The sequence below is a fragment of the Tinamus guttatus genome, unplaced genomic scaffold, assembly GCF_059628265.1.
Source record: "Tinamus guttatus ecotype Peru unplaced genomic scaffold, ASM5962826v1 Tinamus_guttatus_pri_ptg000060l, whole genome shotgun sequence".
NCBI lineage: Eukaryota > Metazoa > Chordata > Aves > Tinamiformes > Tinamidae > Tinamus > Tinamus guttatus.
Window position 1 is genome coordinate 8862130 of NW_028288594.1, and position 24592 is coordinate 8886721.

The 24592-nt window shown below is 40.5% G+C and overlaps 1 protein-coding gene across 1 annotated transcript in view; it reads right to left on the reverse strand.

Annotated features, from left to right (window-relative positions):
* CLASP1 (cytoplasmic linker associated protein 1) overlaps positions 1 to 24592 on the reverse strand; it is a 160551-nt gene that overhangs the window by 12922 nt on the left and 123037 nt on the right. The window contains exons 33-39 of the mRNA XM_088519570.1: positions 14397 to 14540; positions 12838 to 12944; positions 8293 to 8409; positions 4794 to 4944; positions 3482 to 3728; positions 2560 to 2753; positions 1105 to 1233 (exon numbers count right to left, since the gene is read on the reverse strand). Coding sequence (XP_088375696.1) covers positions 1105 to 1233; positions 2560 to 2753; positions 3482 to 3728; positions 4794 to 4944; positions 8293 to 8409; positions 12838 to 12944; positions 14397 to 14540 — 1089 coding nt within the window. The remainder of the gene's footprint in view (positions 1 to 1104; positions 1234 to 2559; positions 2754 to 3481; positions 3729 to 4793; positions 4945 to 8292; positions 8410 to 12837; positions 12945 to 14396; positions 14541 to 24592) is intronic.

Below are 24592 nucleotides of genomic sequence, written 5' to 3' on the forward strand. Positions count from 1 at the left end.
TACTCTGAACTGAGAGTGACAGGAGTGCAAAATCTCTAAATCTGAGAAAGGAGGGTAGACAGAGTATGCCAGTCCTCAAAAACTGAAGGTTTAAATGTTTTCTGCCTTTGCATTTTAATGATATCCATCCTGTTCAGCTCTCTCTTCCCTGCTGGTGTTTTAGTAGTTATTTTTAATTTTTTAAAATCCTACTGCTATGCACCACCAATGCAGCTTTGTCAGTTTTGCAGTGCTCAAGGGCAGATGGACTACAGCAATCTCTCATGGATAAAGCTAACCAGGAGTGCCTAAAATTGCCATTTAACTACAAGGCCTTTTCCCCTTTGCAGAAGACCAAGTATCTTAGATTTCAAAGGAAAGATTTTTGGTTAAAATGCCATCCCAGAAATATACAGGAATTCACATCCCATTCCAGTTCAAACTTTCAACGTGCAGAAGGTAGAAGAAATTATCTAGGTTGGAAGCCAATCTACAAAATTGTCTGCAACTTCAAATGTAATTGTGATGTCCTTTTATTTCTATTTGACTACAGTAAAATGTTTCACTTGGATTTTACAAGGATGAATTCTTTCACAGCACAAAAATGCAAGACACCCTTCCCTTGCCTCTTCCCTCTGCCACATTTTCCTCTTCTCAGCAAGACGCCCTTTTTGTCCATTTTCTCTTGTTATCCAGAAGTCATCCAGCATGACCAACTTTATCATTCTCTTTTCTCAAGTTTGACTTGTATAAGGGTTTGGTGTTCACCAGCATTCCCTTGCCTGTAGAGATGCAGGCACTGGAGTGCCCATGATATGCTCCACAAACTTATCAAATACACATGTATTCTTGGATCTTATCCTATCCCCAGATAAATAAAACCTGAGGAATTGATAAATCAAGACAGTCTACAACCTTAGATGGCTCTTAATCCACCCAGAGCTGTTTCAGTCTCAAAATTTCTTTCTTCAGCAAGCATAACTCTTGCCCCTGCATACTTGGGAAGCCTTTCATGTTAAATTATTCTCTTGCCAGGACTGGTCAACATGTTTACTCATCAAATCTCCCATTTCTTCAGTAAGTCCGTGCTGCTTTCTCAGTAGTAACACTGCAAGGTTCACTCACCTCCTTGTGGGAATCCTTATGCGCTTCCAGGGTTTTCATGATGGTCAACTCAGCATAGTTCTTGAACCTGGCTGGCTGATTCCGCAAGATCTCCCTCAGGACTCTTAGTGCCAGGGCTCTTATTGAATGCTGTGTCAAGAGAAAGCCACATTAGATACCATTTCTCAAAATTCTAGTTTGAAGTAAATTCTGATGGCTCTCTACCCCTCACTACAAGTCTGATATTATTCTGCTGGAGTTGGTACAGCAGAGTAAACAATATACTGAAAATTGAGTTGGTCTCGTTGGCATCTACTGCACAGAAATTCACATAAAATGACTGTTCTCATAGATACAGGAAAGAATCAAAATGGCAGAATGTTTTATTTTTTTCCTTATAATTTCATACTTTTTTAGTAATGAACTACAAGTAGCATGCCTGTATTATATGAATGTACAAAGAAGCTCAGATTGTATTTGTTTTGCTCTTCCTCTTTGGTTCAGTTTTGCAGCCCTCAAACTGAGCTCCAACTATGCAACAGTCAAAACTCCTTCTCATATACGGATGTTCCTGTAAGCCTTATGGAAATTATTTTCAAGAACAGTCAGTCATTGTAGTCACTCTGACCTGTGCGTTAATCCTTTATATCAAAAGATCATTAGCAGAAGGTTATTTACAACACCTGGTTCATTTTTATAGCTGTTATATTAAGAAGTTTGGATTTGGGCCATTCCAAATATATTATTTCAACAGAGGAATTCTTATTTTCCTCTATACTGAGCCTTTCATTTCTACTTAAAGCCACTATATCTTTTTGTACATCTGTGATGACACTGTAATATATATAGGACACTACAGCAGCTCACACTTACACTACAACAGTGACTGACCCACCTACACCACCTCAGAATTAAACATGCATTTTCAAGAGTGCCATATGCTTCACAATGAGTATAAGCAGCACATAGTTGATACACAGATCCAAAGAAAAACAACTGTGAGGGCTTGTAAGCCTAAATATGATAAACATTCAGATATAGCATGATTCTTATTTGAAGGAACAGTGAGGGTGCTCAGTCTTAGTGAATCTCACCGTGCTGCAGACTGAAGAGATAGCCCAATAAGGCAAAACAAAAGCTTAGTCTGTCAGTTCCAACTTTAAGTTAAAAATTGGCAGTAGTTGACCAAAGTGATTTCCTTCCTCATTCTAGTTCAATTTCATAACTACTTGTTATTAAACTATCAGGAGGGATAAGAAAAAAGTTACACTTCAGAGTAGCTTGAAATTCATCATTTAACGCTGACAATGAAAGTAGAGCCAACAACCTTCACAAGAAAACTTGAGCAGCGCAATAGCATTGATGAAAAGCTGAAGTAGTAACAAGCAATACAAATGCAACAGATTTAATGTGGAGAAACTGCCACCCTAGATGAAGCAATGTACAGTAAAGTCAAGACAAAAGTCTGCATCTCACATCTTTGTCTCCAAGTGTTTCCAGCAACAAAAGCAGAATGGTTTTGAAATGTTCCTCCCAGACTCCAAGATTATCCTCACGCGTGATCTTCAGCAGCTCCAGGAGGGCTCCTTTCCGCTCCTCCACCCGCTCGTTGTGGTTAGAGAGCTCTTTCAGAAGATCCGCCACCAAATCAGAATGGTCAATGGGTACTTCTAGGACAAACAGCACCAAGTCATTTGGGAAAATGAGGAAAAGATCAAAGACAGCAAGATTCCTAAATCTGTACAGAACAAAGTGCATGGAACATCAGACTCCACCCCCAAAAGGCAGCAAATCCCAGGCAGCCTCAATCAATCAAGAAAGAGGACCTGAATAGTTCACAAGTTCACCTTAATTTCACCCAAGTTCGTCTCTCAGATCATGAATCTACGTGGCTTCTAACAAACCAGGAAGAAACAATGATTGAATTTCATCCAATTCCAATAATTAATTCTATAAGATGAGAATTTCCAGAGTTTGCCCTAGACTTATGCACCTCTGACCCTTATCGCAGTGCAGTAGGAATAAAGTGAAGTTGCAGCATGATTTACACACAGTGAAACACACCTAAGTTATGGACTGAGCAAGTGGTTACAATCTTCAAGAGGATACGGTCTACAAAATAAGGTCCCTAGAGACTCATTTAATTTAAACTCTTATGACTAGTCTGATACAAACTTTATGCAAAAACACATAAACTGCAGTATAACATTTTCTCAACATCCCCATATCAGGTTCAGCTTTCACACGAGAACACAGAGCATTTTGTGCCAAGCCCTGTGTCAGGTGCAAAGTAAAACACAGCGTATCCTTATACAGGCCTGCACCCGAGAGCACCACACGTGCACAAACGCACAAAGAACAAAACAAGCTGCTTGCAAAACAAGCTAGAGATACAAACCATCCCGAAGCTGATCCATGTCATCATCAAACACTGCTTCCTTCAGGGCAGTCTTGTCATAAGTATTAATCGTGTCGGAATAAGGGTAAGGGTTGTACTCTCGAGCACGGGGCCCTGAAAACGCACGGGGAGGCTGAGTATTAAGAAGGGAGGTTTTGTTATCCAGGGCCATCCTTCCCCCTTCCACAACGTCACTGCTGCCACGGACATCGCCGGACGGCACCGCGAGGCCTCCATCTCGAGACACCTGGAGACACAAGCAGACACAAAAGGCATGAGATTATTTCAACTCAGTGGTAGCTCTAAAATTTAGAAGTCCATCCACCCATAAAAGACTGAATTTTGCCTAGCATCCTTTACACATACCTAATTACTTCTTTCCTTGACTCATATAAACACTACTGTTTCAAAAAAAATATCTTACAAGCTCAGGGACAAAAAAACAAGCAACACACCAAGATTCCTAAATCTAAACGAGTATTTTAAAGTTGCACAGGGTGTCACAAATCATAAATAAGCCCCGGGACAAGACTAGAAATTACCAGAGAAATAAGAAATTATGGAAATTACCAGAGCAATAGGTGAAAGTGGACTTCTTTTAAAGTGAAAGGAAACAAAAGCATAAGTTTTTCACAAAACCTCACATCTGCACTGATAAAGGGGGCCAGATGGTATTTAGCAAACCAAAGCCCAAAGCCATCTTGGACCACTAAAGATTTTCCAGCTTTGAAGAACAAGTTAATCCGCTAACCTAAACTTGTGTTTGTCCAGGAGGGAGGCAAGAAAAAATATTCCCACAAATCTTGGAAATTTTGATGTCCATATATTTCAATAAAACAAATGGCATCTCCCTGGACAGATAACTGTGACCATTCACAAAGCATGAAGTAATGTAACAGGCTCTCAAAGTAGTTATAGGTGTCTCCTATGTATGAGCTACGAACATGCAAGGGAAAACATGTGCGCATTTTAAAAACTTTTCCTATGACAGACCCGACTACACCCATTCCATGAAAAAGCCATCACTGAGCAATACTGAGACCAAGAAACACTGATTTCTCCTTACAAGATACTCTCGTTCAGAGCACATTTCACAGGAGATTAAATAGTTCAAGGTAAGCAGAAGACTACAGATCTGGGACCCAGTAATTCGGAGTTAAGTTAGTAACCAACAAGCAAAAGACATTTGCAATAAAATAAAAAGCACAACAAAGAATATCTGGACTTTGGATACTAGTTAACAAAGCAAAGGCAGGTTTGAAAGCAGTGCTTTAAAATTTCACCTCTCCCCAGACATTAATCAAATACTTACAATATCACAGTCTTTCTTTCCATCCCGTTTGATTGGTTCATTCAGGTCCTCTTGACTACGGAAACTAAATTTTTCAATTGCTTCTGTGACTCCACGAAGAGAGCTGTAGATTTCATCAGAATTTAGGTTCTCCGTGTCATAATCCAGCATACTAAAGACCAAACGTATATGAAATGTTACAGATGAAATTGGAAACAACTTCTAACTTTTAACAAAGACAATGCCAAGTTGGAAACAGATGATTTGGTGAACCATTTCTAATGGCGACTTGTCACAACACATGGATGGAATCCAAGCGGACCTCAGGTCTGAGTCTCTACTGAGACCAGAGTAAATCTAGGAGAAGTTTCACTAAAATCAGAGGAGTTAAACTGTTCTAAATGAGGGGAAATCAGGCCCAGGATTTGTTATATTCCACAGTAGCAAGTGTCTTAGCTTCTGTAAAGCTGAAACCTATGTGCTGCAATGTGTTAATGAAAAGAAAAAAAATACATATACATGTGTGTGTATATATATATATGTATGTATAGATATATATATATATAAGTATATGAATGAATGTGAACTCAAAGAGTTGCAACAGCTGGTGGAAATACAATTAATGAAATTTAGCTTCAAGTTTTATAATGTGTCAAATACATTCTATGGACTCAAATATGTGAGATCTAAATGGAAAGATAAATGTATCTTGACATAAAGCTTAATTTAACTTCATCCAGTTTTGATTCACAGAATAGGAAAGACAGAACCACTTGCATGGTGCCTTGACAGCAGAAGCATTTTAGTATTGCACCAAAGTTTAGGAAATCTCACACAAATCTGGTGCTTTCTTGCAGCCAGATGGTTCGAAATTCCTCAGCAGTGTAGAGGCACGCATGCTTTGGGCTTCCATAGTGAGTTATCCAAAATTAAGTTCCACAGAAAGAAGTGTCTGAGTGTAAGAACAGATGATAGAAAAGATGTGGCTAGAAAGATAAACTCCAACACACTCGTAGAAAATAAAATTAGAAGGCATTATTGGCAGGCCCGCTGTATTCAAGTCAAGCTTGCATGACTAAGTCAGTTTTCCAAGAGAGACTGTTACGAAGTGACCTAGTGATTGAGAACAATTTCTCTGGAGGAGCCTAGAATCTTTAGTAGAGCCAGAAGCAAATAAACCAAAGGAATTTAAGACATTTACATCATGTTGTTGGTCAGTAAATGTCAAGAAGTGGCTCCCTACACAGGGGTGAATTACTATTAACAGGGAAGGATGACAGGATGGGCTTAAAGCACGATAGCTGAAGAGAGCTGCGTTCCTTTTCCACAAAGGAAAGATTCCCTATGAGGTGAATGTGTCAGGAAATCAAGAAGAGAAAAAACTCTTTTCAATCCTGGCTACACTGATATTATTTTCAGTAGAAGTAGGTAATTCATTATCTAGAACCATGACTTTTTCCTGGACTCAAGAACTTCAGACAAAGGATGAGACTGGTGCTCCCTGATTCCACTGGGATTAACACATACTGAAAATAGCCTTAACCCTGGCTTCCAAGCAACACGCTTGCTTTTCAAACACACAAGCATCAGCAAACTGTATTCTGGCAAATAAACCGAAGAACAACCCCCAGGTAGGGCCTAGTTGGGAAGAAAAAGAAACCACTAGAGCAGACCAAGGCCAGGAAACAAGAGTTGTTTATAAATCTGCTTAAATCAGAATATTTAGGGCCTTTCAGACCATTTCACACTAATGCACTGCGCTTGCTTTCCACACTGAGAAAAGCAAAGGAGGTTTTAGGATTCCTTGTAACTATCAAGCATGAATGGGACAACCTTTGTTGCATATCATCTCGGAAATATAGAGTTCCGTTAAGTTTAATTCAAAGATTTCAACAGGTTCTTGGTTCAAAATTTAAGCAATGAAATAGTCAGTCTAGAAGGTGTATGTGTGATTTTTTTAACTGCACACCTATCCCAGGAGATGAAGCAGCTTACCAAAGGTCACCTAAGGAAATCCGTGGCAAAACTGATAAGACTTGCAGGAATACCAACAGTCTTCTGCAATACCCACTGCCTTCTTCAGGGGAAAATTTTGCCCTTACACTGCTCCCAAAACAGAGATCAAAATACAGACCCTGCCATGCTACAGGACTAAGGCAAGTTTTGAGCAAAGAACAGCCAAACTACAGGGGCATGTGATCTGACTCTTCCCCCGCCCCGCAAAGCACAAAGCCAAAGTTTGATAAAAACCTAAGGAATCTATGGATCTTGTATGTCAAGAAGCTTGTGTACGTGATCCCCTTATGGTTGTATTTTATATAAAATAAAATTTTACATGTGAGCAAACACAGTTACTGCCAGTATGTGTGCTGAAATACTTCATAGACAACATGATGGCAGGGAAAAAAGAGGAAAAAATAAAATGGAACTACACTCACTTTCCAGGGGAAGAAAGTCACAAAAGAAAAAAAGAAAATTATGACTCATGCAGAAAACCAGGAGAGTCACAGGATGGAGAAGAAGTGAGTAGAGATGAGCAGCTTTTAGCGATGTCACAGCATTATTTTCCATGTTACATTGCACTAAAGCAATACAGCTAAGTTCATCAACACATAATTTTGCAATTTACTGGTCTGACACAATATGCATTTTACTTCCTTAAACTATTATAGACTTTCAAACCCGAACTATGTGCAAGTGATCAACAGTTTAGCATCCTCAAGCAGTACACAGTAATTTTGCTTTCAGGCTCAGGGTTGGAATATGCATCAAATAATTCCAAACATCAACACAGATTAATGAAAGGAGAAAAATGTATATTTTTGACACACTTATCCCAAAAAACAACATGGATTTTTTTCCATAGATTTCTCAGCATGATGTCAGAATACAGGTTAATATTTACATCTATACTTGTACATAGATGTCTCTGGAAATGCCGCAGGTTCTCAGATTTTAGGCCTTCAAAGAACCACTTGTTTTGCTTTGTTTCAGCTTTCTTGCTTTGAGGAAAGGTGATGCTGTCCTTCCACAGACAACAGCCACATTCAAGTCAGAAGAAAGCATATCAACAGACACACTGCTGGCAAGGTCTGAACTTACAAAATTCAAGGAAGCTAACTCAGAGATGGGTCTGATGAATTAAATTTGAATTCAGAAGTTTTTTGATTAAAAATAGCACACAGATTTAATCTAGTCTAGTGATTAAAGCCCATATACACACAGGAACAAAACACGAGGCCAGAGGCAGGAGGAGATTTCAGAATTAGCAGTAAATAACTCTCAAGTCTTTTTTGAAAAGGACACTTAATATTGCCATTTTAATTTCAATATTGCAATTTTCCATGATGTTTCACAATCATATTATGGAAACATCAGGTAAAGCCAATAGTCAACCCATTGCCTTCTCCAACCAGACACTCTGGGAATCTCATGCCCCACTTTGAACAAATTTCGTTGTGTGAAAGGTAAATAATACTGTGACACCTCAGACAAGTTGGTTTAACAGGTAGCTTGTTACCTGGGAGAGTAAGAGCGTCTGAAAGTCTTGTGGGAAGGAGCAGTGGGGATGGAGTTAGGCTGAGAAAGGGGAGGGGGGTGCTTCGACAGCCCGTCTGCACTCCAACCCCAGAACCGACTGCAGTGAGCGGAGGAGAAACGAAAGAGAAAACAGAGAAAGGAGAGGGAGAAAAAAAAAGAAACTATAATCTGAGTGGCTTAGTGCTGTCATGCTGCCTTGGAGAAAGAAAGAGAGAAAAATTTAATAGAAACAAAATTAAACAAGAATACTCCATTGAGCCACACAAGTCATTGCTTTGGTCTTTATTAATTTCTACTCGTTTCTAACATGATGATACCATTCATAAAAAGTATATAGTCGCTGCTTGTCCTAATAAATGAATTGCATATATGGGTACAGCTTCTACAAACAACTCTTAAAATGTTCTAGTCGAACAAATTCTGACCATGTGTCTGGATTCCCAACCTAAGCAGATACTTGCAAGCAACAGAATTTCCTGGAGGAAAGGGGCTGGCGTTGAATCCTAGTCAGATACCCAAGAGCAGCTTGTAAAGTTTGGCACCAGGAGCCTCTAGTAAGAGCCTGCAATCCTGCCCCAATCAACTAGCACTGAGCCTCCACAGGGCTTGAGACACCTCTATTCCACCAGATTCAAACTGACCCCAAATGAGTAGTAAATGAAAGTTAGTCCAGAGTGTAAAACATATCACGTGAATCAGGAGTTTGGTCAAAGTCCCAGCAGGCAAACCTTAAAAGCCTAAACGAAATCCAGCTCTCTGTGAATCTTCGAAGTTGTACAAAGCTCTTTTAGGTCACAGTTTTGCACAGTGCCTTTAGCTCAAGGCATCCAATGCTGTGCAAATTTGTTTCAAGAACAAGCCTTCATTTTTGTCCTGCTGCCTTTACGCTGCATGGATTTCCAAAATCATCTTCCAAATGAGAATCCAGATGCTTGAGCTGGTGGAGTATTCAGGATGCTACTTTGTTTCTATTAAGTTTAAGCACACTGTCTCGGAGGGTCGTATTTGTGTATGTATTAAGTGAAAGATGCTGCAAGATCAGCAACGGCAAACAAGTCAAGAACTGCTCTAGTGTAAACAGCTGTGATGCCTGTTGAAAACTCATCTGAAGAGCAGCGTCAAGAAACTCACTTGTTAACCAGCAAGCAAAGCACCTAGCTATCACAAAACAGCTATTACAGAAGTGCACCTCACAAGACTGCTCATTTGAAACCTCCTACCCCAGATCTCACCTACCTGCAAACAAGCCAACAAACAATGCAGACTTTCCTTACTGTACAAGGTGGGTGGCTTATTTTAATATTTTCCTTGCTCAACTTAATACCAAAACTATTGAAATTTACGTTTAATGGCAGTTCCTATTTTCAGTGAAATAAAGCACCTAAGCTTACATAGTAAATAAAATTACTAGTTTCTGTGTTGATGCATTTCCTCTAGAGAGCTTCCAAGAAATTTATTCCTTTAATAACATAACTGTATCAACACAAGTTAAATTCTGCCATCATTTACATGGCTGTACTACTATTTAGTGCGACTTCTCACAGCAGTCGATTGGAGTTAGCAGAAGTAAGACTAACTGATGTTGCTAGTCATTCTCACTCAGGTTTCAGTTTTCACAGCATTGACACAATAGAATTGATGGCTTTTTTAAGTTGCTTAAAATCAAGCAGTAAAATGCACTATAAAAGACTTAGGGATTATACATGTTTCTGGGCTCCCAGTGAAGGCAGAAATAGTAGAACAAGCCCATTCCTTTGGTATTATCCCTTCAGATATTCCAAGAAATTCCAGATAAATTCACAACCTACATGCCACTTTTTAGTTTGCAGATCATTTTGCAATTAAATAGTATTCTTAGGCTGGTAGAATTCACAAGCTGTTTTTCTTTCCCTGCCCTCCCCCCCTTTTTAAAACTTTTTTTTAAAAATTATACTACATCACTTACTAAATTTCAGATTTTCTCTGCCCGACACAAACTCAAACCATTCATCTGATCACTGCCCAGGAAATATTCTTTCTCTGACCAAAGATATTTTTCTTACTGTTTTTCAAGCCTCCAAAGTGCCCTCCCTTGCTTTTCTTCTCCAGAAAAAGACCTTTCCTCCACAACTCTTCTCTCCCCAAAACAAGACCATCAGGATGACAAAAGCAGATTCGAATGCAACTTAAAAATGTAGTGGATACTTTCCAGTGATTGTGAAGCAAGACTAGATGAAGTAAATGAACACAGAAGGAACAGCAGCTTTGTCCAAGGCCCTGGAAGCAAGTTACCCTTCTGAAGGCACTCACGTCAGGGAATACTGGAGCACACACTATCACCTTGCTCAGCCAATTAACCATTGGCATCAGCAAAGTCCAGTTCAAGCAGATCATTGAATGAATCCAGACAGCTCAAATGCACACACAAAAATCAGGGAATCAGTTGTGCTGGAAATAAGATGGGAGAAGCAACATGACCTAAGTGGGATGGATTACATAGCTACCATAGAAAGACAGTATCAGTGAAGCCTTGCTGCCTAGTGCTAGCTAAGGATATGGCCCCCACACTCAGTCCAAGGGGAAAACAGCTACACTGAGAGCCTTTTTATATTCCTGGTCATCATCTACCTTTTCTTCATGGACTGCTATAAGTCCCAGTAAACACACATGTGTCTCTATATGACCTCTCTAACCTCTGTATGAAGACTATGCTCACAGGAAGGGGTCATCTCCAGCATGCAGACTAGCATTCCGAACTGGACACGGTCCTTCAACTGGCGAAATGGAGCCTGCACTTGGAGCACCCCAGGCAGCAATGGTGAGCTACATGCACAGCCTGGGTACACTCCCTGGGAAAGGGCCCCTTATAGCTTAGGGCCACATCTAGTTTCAAAGTGTGGCTATATAGAGAAATGTTTTAATGGCGGAATGCTCTAGAATCCCATGCCCTCTCTAGTTACTCCTTGTAGACACACTTCACTGAAGACACCTCTAGAAAAGAGCAACAAAGAAATAATGAATGTAAGCTGAAAGCTTTTAGTCAATACTTTCATACATACATCCTGAAATTAAGAGTCAAGAAGAATGCATACTCAAGAGGAGTGAAGAAGTGGCAGAGTTGTGTCATGATGGCAAAGCCCAAAAAAAGCACAGCAAAAGGTCACTGCTTTAAAAAACAGGTGCCACATGCAAGCATGGCCATCAAAGTCACAACATAACCAGGAGGAGACACATCTCAACTTAAAATTCCCCATGACAGAAATCAGCAGAGCCAACCAGGCTAGAGCTAGGAGAAAAGCAAGCAGCACTACAGCATTTCCCCAGAAGCTCTACTACTCCTTACTTCCTTGATGAGATTTTTGTTGAGAAATATTGTACTGAGAAACTTCTACTCTGCCTTTCAGTTTCCCAGACTCGTCTTTAATTACAATAGATTTAGGGCCACAAAGGTATATTTAAATATGTGGAACTTCCTCAGGAAACTCCACATGCTCCTGATATGCTGCTGGACTTGTGTATCTTCTCACTGAAGACCAAAAATTCACAGTTTTCCTGACACATGGAAACTCATATGTCTAAGAATCCTTCCAGACAAGCTTTAGCAAGTTACGACAAGGCTTATCAACAGATTTCAGTTTCAGTCATTACATTGGACTATGAACTGAAGTTCTTGCTCAGCTTGTTTCCCTCTGCCTTTTCTATTGAGAAAGGGAAATGATCTCCCCTGCAGAAGCAGGGCCAGCAACTCCGAAGCTTTCCCAGCATGACCTTGTCCAATTAACAACCTAATGTTTTCTGCAAAAATTCTATGCCCCTAAAGCACACCGTTTAAATCCTTTTCTCCCCTAGTCTTAAGCTTTTCCTGGTACCATGTACATCCCCTACATCTAAGGGCCTGTGTCTGCTCAGATAAAAGGTTTTGGAAGGGATCAATACGTTCTAGACTGGCAGCTGCAGTGCCCCTGCTCTCCTGGGGACCAGGCCTCTGCTTGGCCAAGAGGCAACTAAGAGGACAACTGAAGAAGAGTGCATGGCTGAAACAGGATCGCTACCTTGGCTTGCTCTGCATCTTCACAAAGCACAAGAGGACAACAGGAGAGGTTTATCACTGCTCTCAGCAGCATGAGCACAGCGCTATAGAGTTAACTGAATTACTGAGAAAAAGGGCAGATCTACAAAACAGGCACAACCTGGAATCCTTAACTGAACGCCTCAACTTAGTCACGTCTGTAACCTAAAAGACCACCTTAGTTTCTAATATTGCTATTTAATGGTGCCTCTACTGAACCCAGCAATCTGATCCTAGAGAAGGGCTAGTTGTGAAAGAAAATGAATATTATGAGAAATTAAGATTACACAGATAACATGAAGACTAGAACACTCAAGCAGTAATCATGTATTATCATGTTCAAGCCCTGTTTGTTATGAGAAATCACTATAAACTTTTGGTCTTTATCTGCTCTGAAAATGAGTCATTCTGGAAATACACATTCATGTTGAAACACTTGAAGATTTTGCTAGTGCTTTAGTTAACCTGCCACATTACCTTGGAGACAGTCCTCCATGGGAACAGTTGGTAGGTGAAGTTAAGGGACTGGTTCTGCTGCTGGAGTGCCGGGATGGAGTCCGACCAAGGGTATTGCTGGGGGAGCCCTGGCAAAGGAGCAAGACAACGGGGATTAGCAGTGTGCTACAACACACAAAAAGCGAGACAACACGAACAACAGGTCCAAATGCTGCCTCTATTTGCCCTAGGCAAGTTTAGTCCAGTTTTGATGACAACTCTTGACCTAAAAATCTGCAGTGCGAACTGACAGTCAACTGAAGAAACAACCCACAGAAAATATGGGCCCTTTTTTTTTTCCAGTAAGAAGGCTCTATGATATTTTCAATCCCAAGGAAGTTGCCTTTCAGGGCACATATAGCACTCATGCACAAAGTTCATGTGCTTGCTGCAGCTAGGCTTCAAACTGCACAGATGCAAAATAAATGTATAAATGTATTTGGGGAAGTGCTCTGAAAGGCCTTGCAGAGGGACTGCTCTGGGAATCAAGGAGGCACATGTGCATCTTTCTATAGTCCACAGGACCTGTAATTTTAGCCAGGCTATGTGGATGGTCTGCAGTAATGCCAGGAAAATGTTTTATCAATCTACCAAGCCACCCAGCTCCTCAAACACCATTCTCCATGCTCCACAGCATGGAGATGATTACTCTGGCAATTTAGTTACGCAGCTATTTTCCACATTGTCTAAAGCATTCTATTGTGCTTGTTAGGGGCATAAGTTAACAATATAATTTATCATTTTCCACTGGCCTGCATAATCATTTATACCACAGTAAAACAAGCAGAAAAATATTCCCACTTATGAACCATTTCATACAGGAGGAAGTTGAACAAGGTGGAAAGAATGAGTGAATCCAGCCTGTTCTCCTAGGAGCTTAGTGCGCAATTTTAGCTTACACAAACGTCTACTTGTCTCTATGCACGCGCTCAGATGGGAGGGTTCAAATTCCAGAAAATTTTACAGGATTTCTACATAGACCAGGGGAAAACAAACAAACAAAAAAACTTCACTTGCTGCTAGGAGGAAAAAGGCAGTTTAGAAACAAAGTTGGGTTCTCCTCTAACACCTTCCTTTGGGGAAATAAGCCCAGAGTTCCACATAAAAATAAACTTTGGATAATAGTTACAGAGTGAGGACACCTACTAGGTCAGATCAAACGCCCTGCAAATTTCTTAACAGGCAATATATCAGATATTGAACAGAACCAATTTCAACATTTGCGTTACACCCAGAAAACTCTGCCAGATCAGAGACTCTCTTTTAGCCAAAGGTCATTACTGGCATGATTTTCGAAAGCACACTGACTTGAAAGCACCAACCCCATAAACTTGCAAGATCTTCTCTTTTAATCTGCATTGGCTTGATGGTGTTAAATGTTGAAAATACCCGAGCTTTTTGCTTTAACAGCCCCTATAAAAACAGCCTCATACAGAAGCCTCTGCTGCAATATTGTTTCAAGAAAGATGACAGTCATGCAAGGGCGCATCAGCGAGCCGCCGGCGTGGGGCTCTGCTGCCTGCAAGGACAAGGGCTCTCACCACACTGGTGTTACTGGAGTTCTTGAGGTGGTTGTGCAGGAGCTTGGTAGCACCATCCTGGAATGTTTTTGGCAAGGCACCAAGTAACATGGTAAACTCGGGAGTGTTCAGTTCAAAGAGAGAAATCAGGACTATTTGTGCTGCCTGAAAAATAAATAAATAAAAAGACAGTTTTTATTCTCTGAATATACAGATTTTATAAATATACATTTTGCCTGGAATGATCCTTATGGTAAATGATGCAAGTGTTTCATTTAAAAAGAAGGTGCCCACACTAGACAAACATATTTTGGATATGTCACAGGGATATATTAGTTAGCACAGCTAACTTCACAGCTGCAGCCTACAAAACATTCCTGCATTTATGTAAGTTTCTCAAGTGCATGCAGCTCCTCACAGCTAGTCTCCCTATCCTGTACACTTCATTCAGGAATTTACTGCAAAAACTAATAGAAATCAAAAATAAAGCCAAAGGCTTAGATAAGTAGGAAAAATCTAGGAACTGAATTTGCTATTCCCATACCTTTTGCTTGTGAAAGGACTGAAGTTTTGTATACTAACCAATAACTCCTCTTCCTGAGGATCCAAATTGGTTTCAGAATCCCCAATTCTGCTTTCCCACCATTCCTTGCAAACCATGGAGGCTGTTGCAGCAACAGAAGGCCCTGGGTCAGGTGGAAGATCTACCAGGACAGCAAGAGGGACCTTTCCCTCACCCAGGACAAATAAAACACAGCAGACTCTCCAAAGCCGCTAGGTGAAAGCGACACAGAAAGAATTGGGAATTTCATCATTAATTTCACCAGGCAGGGTCTCACGCCACTGCCAGAACAGGATCTCCACTAATTCCATCAGCAAACATACAGCTCCACATATCCTGAACTAAGACAATGGAATCAAATGGGAATGAGAACAGCATAAATCACCGAGCACAGATCTGCAGGAGTAATTAACATCACGTGTTCCTAACTAGATCTCCCCAGCAGCACACAGCCCATGTGAATGGCACCAATTCTGCTTTGTTTTCCATCCCCGATCTGAGAATATAAGCAGAGATAGTGCAAAAGCCAAGTTAAACAACGGGGAAAGTGAAATAATGGCAAAGAACCAGCAACCACCTTCTCCAACTGGGGAAAGCTGTGGACGCACCAGCCTCCAGGGTATGTGTTTGGATACTAAGCAATAGCTTAGTTTCAGAATAAGAGGAGCATGAGCTGCAATTTTGGATCAGCATGAAGGTTTAGGAATAGCAGACATTTGTATCTGAACCTTCCTGGAACTTTCCAGAACTCCCTAAAAACAAAAAGATAAACTTGGAAGAGGGTTAAAAATATAATTCACTATTGTGGCTATAACTGTACATTCTTTGTTCTCAACGAAGGAGATGGTACTTTTAGTTAATAATGTATTTTTAAAGTTGCAGTAATTAAGCGTATCTGCAGTTCCCTGTGAAGCATGATCCATGAGCAGACGATGAACTTCGGTACAGAGAAACCTTTCCATGGCAGAGGGGAATGAAAGCATCTCGTTGTTCCTGTGTGCAAACTGCAATTCACGCGGCAGCGATGCTGCTGCTCAGCCAGCTCAGCCCATAGCCACGCAGCTTTGTGTTCAAAGAGCACTCCCCATCTGCAGATCTCAAAGCCTGGTAAGCAGCACTTTGCATATGGCCAAAGAAACGGAGGCACCCAATAGTCAAGGGGCTTCCCAGGACTGCCATGAACTATTTGGAGTGAAGTCTGGAAGCCTCAGGAGACACGTAAGGAATGTGCTGGATCCTGCCGAAATTCCCACTAATTAACTGAAACACAAAACGGCATTTTCACTTCACACTAACCACCCAAGGATGAAAGATGGGAAGAGATAACTCCCATGGTTTTCCTAACTCTACCCTCCCATGACTCAAGTTGCAGGCAACTCTGCCTGGTATCCATCAAGGATTTGTATCTCTGTCCGTTTGATCCGAGACACTTAAGTTTCACCAGCATTCTGCTATAAAAATATTACTGCAAACAAGAGACCTCAGGACAACAATCAACAACTGAATGCAAAGTGACAGTGGTGCCAAAGAACATTGCCATATATGAAGTCATGCACATCCCAAATGGTTAGGAAAAAAACCACACACATCTGTGCCAGAACAAGCAGATCTCACATTCACTGACATGACAAAAAACAGGAAAGTTGATCAATAAGGTTTCTAAATTGAGGGAATGCTCAGAATCTAAAACATCCAGAGAGATCAGCTGGTAAGCTAGGAGCTGCCCAAGGTACAGTGACGTGGGACAGGATGCAAGATCCTGTCCCTTAGATCCCCCACAGATGGGTTAGAAATAAGGTCATCCTTAGAGATGTCCTGCACAAAGAGAGCAAGGAGGACCCAAGACCATGTGTACTCTATGAGTGATGCTGGAGGCACCTTTCTGCTTTGTATTAGCATTTTGTGTAGCTTGAACGTTTTTTAGTAGCTTTGTTATGGCCTGCAAATACATCACTGGGCTTTAAATGGAGTACTGAACTGACTCACAACACATATACTCTTATGGGGCCTGAAAAAAAATATAGCCTGTTTTTTGAAATAAAGTCAAGAAGTATTACAGCTCTCAAAGGCAACACTGAATCTATGTGTTAAATATTTCTTATCTCTTGTATTTGTAGGTTTGTATTGCCTTGTAAAAGCTATTATCCAAAAGTTCAACCATAATTTCCTGCTTCAGATTTAAAACACAAAGGTCTTGGCCCTCCTACCATTAAATGAAGGACACAGTTCCCACTGACCTCAAAGGCTGAAAAGGTCCACGCTGGCTTGAAATCACATTTACAAAATGCTTCAAGTCTCTCTCTTACAACACTTTTCAGATGTAATATAGCTTATTTTATTTTATCGAAGAGCCTTTCTACACCTGTCTGCTAGTTAGATCCAGACACGCTTCATAATTATTTAAGTTTCATTTACTTAATCTATATCAAAGTCAAATGACATCTTTCAGGAATGATGTTACAATGTTACTCCATTCAGCCTGTGACTTGGGGACATTTTCATAACCTCAGAGTCATTAGTCATTTCTGAAAAATCTTGGCTTGTCTTTTAATACGCTTATTCAAGGCATAAATAATAATAATAATAAAAAAACCTAAAAAAAATTCCTGTACTCAGTGTACACACATTCCCCATGCAGCACTCATGCTTGATGATATTAAACATGAAAAAAGGCAACCTAAAGAGCCCTCTACCACAACTGATGCTCACTAATCCCTCTCCTTTCAGTGAGGAATAGTGTGGACCCAAAAGAGCACCAGAGGTTAAGGGGACCATTCCCTGCTGGTGTAGGCTGATGAAGCTCCAGTGAATTCAAGGCCTGCCTAGGAGAGTGAGAGGGTCCAGCTGAGCATCTGGTTGTTGAATCATTTGAATGGGGTCACTTATGCACCTTCTTTATTCCCTTTACAGCAACGCAGCCAGGCATCTGCTTCCACAGGCAGGTAGCAGCTCCTCAAGTTTCACACTGAACCAGTGCAAAACCTGTGCTGCCCAGCAGCACTGGCTGCTGAACACACACAGATACTCTAGCAGATTTTATTTTTAAACCTAGATAGCAGGCAATGGTCAGATTCATAAAAATCCAGCAACCTCTGTGATATATCAAAGCCCCTTTTAAAAAGTTTGGGCTTGCTAAGGAAAAAGGTCAAGGCTAATTGGGATATCCATCGATTTTAAGGAAATACCTGGTCAGTGACCTGACCTAAGCTTCCTGCAAGTCCCTGTAGCTTTTCCAATCCACAAAGCAGAATAAACTGCCAGTGCCTGAGCAATGTGAAAGCAGTTTGCAAATTGCTCAAATTTATGTTGACAAAAAGCTCATGATACTGCCAACCCTGTCAGAGCAGAGAACCCCAAACTCCAGTTGTTTGAGACACAAAAGCAATCTGCAAACCAGAACAAAGTTAACAGGAAAGCACAGCAAAGCCAACATTATTTTACAGACACACACACTTTTTCAGGCTCCCAGGCAAGGTCTCTCTGCACAGCTACACAGCTGAGGTGAGACTGCAAACAAGATTAGTGTGATTAGTGCATACTACATTTAGTCTACCTGTTTACATTTCTCCTCCAAGTTTCCTTCACCAGGCCCTGAGGAAGCTGTAGTTGTCCTAGCTGGCAAATCCTCACCTACCCAACTATGCATGGTCTGGAGTTGACAAACAGGAAAGTTTAAATTATTTAGAGAAAGTATAGATTCAACTAAATGACCTAAACAGTACATATGCTATTGCTTTGCATAAGACAGTTTTAACCAGTCACTTGCATATTTTCAAGCAACTAAAAACACTAATTTGACTTAACCAAAAGAGATTATTTCAGCAGAGGGCAGCACTGACTTAAATTATTCAGCCACAGTTCTCAGGTTTACAGATTTTCCCTTAGCCTTTCTGCAGGGCTTTGCTTTGGCGACCTACCCATGACTTCCATAGCCATTTGGAAAACCCAGCTGAGATGATGCAGGACCTGGGTAACGTGCAATTGCAGTGAGACAGCAATAGGATTTGCATCCGGCCAGCCAGGAGCATTGGGAGCAGAGCCTGGATCTTCCCATATCTGTCTATGCATGTGTGTCTCGGTGTTGAGAGGAAATAAGAATCAAGAACATGCAAGCTCCTGACTGCAGCGTGCCCTAACAGGCCAACACTCTACAAATGCCTTGTACATTGGGATCGATCTGGGGAAGCTGCACACTAATGTGCGCTCATTTTTGACAAATATAATCATACTGCATATGAATTATTCATTTTGCCATCCAGGCTGGGGCAAGCATGATTTTAACAATGCAGGACTTGAGTTCGTTCGTTCATCTGTCCTGATATCCCCTTAGTTATACAAAAGCACAGCTAGAACAGAAATCCAGTAGGACTGGGAAGCAGCAGTGACATTAGCAGCTTGCATTAGCACATGTATTGACACTGGGCAATACTTTAACCACCTTATTGGATGAGCATAGCTGATACTGAGAGTTAATTCACCCCTAGAGTGTTTGCAGAGTCTACAAAAGTGCAGTTTCAGCATACTTTCTAGCAGACAATTAAGCTTTAGCTTAGAAACAAGCTAACAAACTATCTGCCAAACCGAACCTCCCGCTTGTTCCCTTTTTGGGTCTAGATCAGATGATCACAGATGTCCAGATTACTGATATGGCAGCATGAATCACAATTCCTTCAACAGTCCATAATCCAAGCACGCTAGCTTGATTTCAAGTTTTCTGAATACAGAGGCCCAAGAGATTTCTATTAGACTATTCTGTTTACATCCATATCCTGAAAAGGAAGATTTTAACAGATACACACAGAATTAATATATAGATCAAATCCACACTGTCATTGCGTTTTATACAGCCACAATTAGTACAGCATAAAAGGCTTTACAAATTGTGTATGGTTGCATGACTTGTCAAAATGTGACTACAGTGTGAATGGCATCTCAAAAAACTGCCAGCACTGCCAGCAAAAACTAAACAGCACTGAATAATTACATACTTTGATTACAGCTCTGTAATATATTTAATCTCCTCATATATGCTGGCCTTCTGTCACCTGGCCATAGCAAAGACTAGAGCAAAACAGGTTCCAGGAGAGTCAGACGTTACTCTCCAAAGTCAGGAAGATGCTACTCTGAATTACTTTGTTCCATCCAAAAAAGGTAACTCTTCTACAAATGGGGCTTCCTCCCCGCCGGAATATTTTATTTAGAACTAGCACCAAGGATTATCTATTTTTTGACAACTGAGAAGCTCATATAACCCTGGCATGATACAGGTCATTCCCACATATAAGCTAAGAGAGAAAGATCAGTTTCTGGAAGCAGTTTGCAATAAAAACATGCACTTCAACCTGCCTGGAAATCTGACATGCCGCGTGGCAGACTGATCCATGACTGCATAGAGAAAGCAGCCAATGATCCGTTTATTTGATCATTTTACAAGGCACCATGTAAACCTTTAGTCCTCATATTAAAAAAAGATGAGTCACATCTACCTATATAGGTGCATGTGTATATTTATATCCATGGCGTGTACAGACATATTATGCACAGATGCATAATATATATATGCTCTGTGAAGCAGTCCCTTATCTCACGTTAGCATTAGCTCTTAGTTTCTAGCAAGCTGAGAAAGTGCAACTGCTGGTACAACAAACTGCTTTCAACACAAGGGAGTCCAGAAGGCTCTGTACAAACCCAAGAGCCATTTTAAGGAAAGCTACCCAAAAGACCACGCTACCCAACAAACATGTGATGATCTTTCTGGCCACTATTGTTCAGAAAAGCTATTTTTCTTACGCTGCATACACTAAAAATATTTGCACTCTCATAGCTCTTCAGCTTCAAAATCAAAACAAACAGAAAATGACAGCTACTATTTTGGAAACACAACTAGGACACTGAGAACCTTTTTGTTCTAGAGCATTAAAGCAAGTAATTACTGAAATCCACCAAGCACCATTTTTGATGAATTACACTATTTTTCCTAACAATGACTATGTTTAAATCCCTGAAAGTAGTTCCTCTTAGCATTTAGCTCTAGCTCAACGTTAAGAATATCCTTTTGCTAAACTCAGCAGTGTGGACATGCTGCTATTTAAGACTCGTGAGATAGAGATGAAATCCTACAGCCTGTTTCTCTGTTAACTTGGCTCTTCACAGGGTCTTTATGAGACATGCAATTTTTGTCTAGGAACTTTACAAGAAAGCTAGAGCTCCTGACCTACTGAGCAACATTTAAATGCTTTGCCCCTTGAAAGCTTTTCTGCAAATGTCTTCTCTGCTGCAACCTGCCTTGGTTGACTGAGAGCATGAATCTGGTGGCCTACAGCTTTCTCTTTGACCTCCTTTTTCTAGTAACTTAAAACAGTTCCTGAAAAATCTGTTTTGGAATAAATTCTGATTCCATACATGGCTTATGGTTGTCTTTAGCTACCTCTAGACCTTTACCCATAAACCAGTGACAATCCAAGGAGGTCACTGTTTGGACAGGCAGGCCGAGAGGAACTGAAGTGACGATGTAAGTCTGAGTAATACCAATATTTGCTCGGGCTTTTGGATTCATTGCAATGGCTTCAACATCTTACCAAGTCCCTGCTCAAGGGCAGCTTAGTCAAAACAAAATATAAGAGTGGGATAGTTGACAGAGGAGCTTTCCTAGCCTAGAGGAGATTTCCAAGCGGAAGGCAGAATACAATGCCGTGCACAGGACCTAGAGATGTCCATAACAGATAAAACCAAGTGTGCTTCATCAAAAAGGAAGCCAGGCAGGATACTTGTCACGGAAGAAAAAAATACTTCTTCCTTAAGATTAGTGGGCTAAATTACAGTAACATGATATAGATCTGCTACTGTTAAGATCAGAGCTTGACCGACTGCCAAGGTGGTGGCAGCATCACCCCTCCCTCACTTTGAAGAGTTTTGCTCCCTTTCCATCTGTGCACAAACTCCTCCCAAGCACCAGGATCCCAGGCGCCCTTACACATGACTCCAATCCCCTTCTTAGGGCTGAGCTCTCATGTTTAGTAAAAATTTCCGTTCCCCTCAGCCTTGGGCTTAAGGCTTTGGACAGAGTCAATTAGAAACCTCATTTTAATTTCCATTCTCGTGCTGATGGCTCTTTGCCAGAATCAGAGTATTTTCCCACATGGAGCCCAAGTCTGTAATCCAAAATTAATGGGAGTTTTGCCTACGTAAGGATTGCACAATTATTTTGCTGGCAATATTAGAGATAACAGTAAAGTTACTGACTTAATAGCCTCAACAACAGTCATCTATTTGCATTACTATTTTTTCTTACTTTTCTGAAGAGTAATAACTGTCTTGTGTAGAATGATCTCATTGAATTCGAAAAATTGTCAAAAAGAGCGATCCAAATTGACACCCCATGATAGAGAGAAATAAACCAAGGCAGAGTGAAGTGACTCACACAACTTTAAACACTAGCACAATCAAACCTGGAGTTCTTAAATCATGATCTGTGCTCTGTCCACTGATGTACATATCATGCATGCGCCTTTGGGGAATAAATGACAAACTGACTGCATGTGCATAAATCACCAACACACGCTCTCACATATGCAATTCATGGCACCTGCAGGCAAAATATGAACCATTTTCCCACCATATAACTACTGACAAAATGCAAAATGCTCTGTTTCTACCTAAGACCTTTTATTTAACACAATGGACAAATGCCTTTCACCTTTCTTCTAGCACTGTTTCCAGGAAGAAAATATTAAAAAGTATTTACTTTGCATTCAAGTTAAGTGTTAACTACCTTTAAAACAATGAAAAAATATTTACCCATAACACTCTGCAGCTCGCTTTACTTTAAAAATAAAACATGCCAATAATTTTCACTATATATAATTTACTGCCACTGTCAACAATCTAAATGAGTTCTGCCCTGAGACGTTATTTGTCAGTTACTCACAGTGATGTTAACTGTATGCTCCTGAAAGTACATGATGTTTTTTACTTTTAATACACCAGTGATAACAGAGCTTTTATTTAACTATGGCTATCATTTCATGCTGAAGCATCAACTCTTTTCTGCACAACAGCAAATCTTTAAGCTAAGTTTATTTGTGATTTCAAAAATCTATTAAATATGATGTGTAATCCAAAAGCAATGGCAGACAGGTTAAACATGATCAGTACATTTGTTTAATAAGTCACCAGATGGGTGTATTGAGTTTCATACAGATGTATTATTCAGTTTGAAATAGGTTTTTGGATTAGATGTCACCTTAGGTTGACTTTTTCTCCAATACCTTAATAACCACAGGGCTGGAACCTCCATGACCACTGTGTACAGCTAACAGCCCCAGAAGATAGATCCCATTATTGACTGATAACATAAACTGTTTCATGGACAGGTCCTACCACAGGAAAAAACAGTATTATTTATTGCCATATGCACCTAACAAGCATGAGTGTTCACCTCATGAGAACATTTATATTTGAATGTGCCTGTTTTACCTGCACTTTACACTCGTTCCAAGACTCTCCAGCATTCTGATGAGTTCCTGAGCATTGGAAGTCTGAATTATATTTCTTCTTCCTCTCTTCCAGGCCTTTACCTGTTCCCTCAAGTTTTTTGGGTAGCAACGTTCAGAATTGCATGATCACCCTGCACTTTGAAAACCTCAGACCCTGAGGGTTATCAGCAGTAATAGCTTCCAAGAGGAGAGATATCAGCTTCTGCCCCTTAAGCTATACAAATTAATCTTTTTTCATATAAAAAACTAGTACTGTTTTTCCATCTCATAGTCCCCTATATATATACGTATGTAATTGTGTTCTTCAGGACGCTTACGTGTCAGGGCTGGCCTGTGATAATCAAGTTCGTTATTGCATAATGAATTTATTAGTCCGTTAACTATAGCCCTCAAAGAGATAATGGCCAATGATAGCTTATAAATCCTTGGCCGCAATCTTTCTTCCAAAGCCAGTAGTTTGCACTATGTTCTTAATAAAACCATAGTACACCAACAGTAGGATGAAATAAAGATCACCTTGGCATTCATTTTAGTAGCCTAAATTAGGCTCAGTTGTGCAATAACACACCTGAACACTACCAGCACTGGAGGCAGATGCAGTAGTCACATTCAGGTTTAATAAAAAGAAATTAGACGGAGCAATCTCTTATCAGCCCCCAGGCCCTGTGATGCTTGCCCAAGGTACTGCTCCAGTGAAGCTTGCTGGCAGTTTTACCAGTGCTCTGTGAATCTTGGATAAGGTCACTGCGTTGTGAACGTGCGTCCTCACCCCATGCTGCAGCTCTGCAGCTAACAGCCTGTTTTACAGCTGCTGCAGAGTTGCTCTTTACTCAACTTTGCATGCAGCAATGTTGACCTCTAATGGTGGAATATTTCTTCTGCTGAGCAGCACTGAGATTTTGCTTTCTGCTTTTGGTGTCTATTTCTAGTTGAATTAGAACACTTTCAACCTGCCAGAATCTCACCAGCCAAACTGTTTAGCTTGGAATTTACTTTCAACTTACAAGAGAAGCATTTTTTCCCCTGTTATTTAATTCTGACTTTGTCAATAGAGCATCAAAATGGGAATTCATGTTCCAGATTTAAGTCTGGGATTTAAAGTCATTCTCTTCAGAGACAGACTATCTTGTAGAAGGCAGTTTCAGTCACAGTGTGTAAAT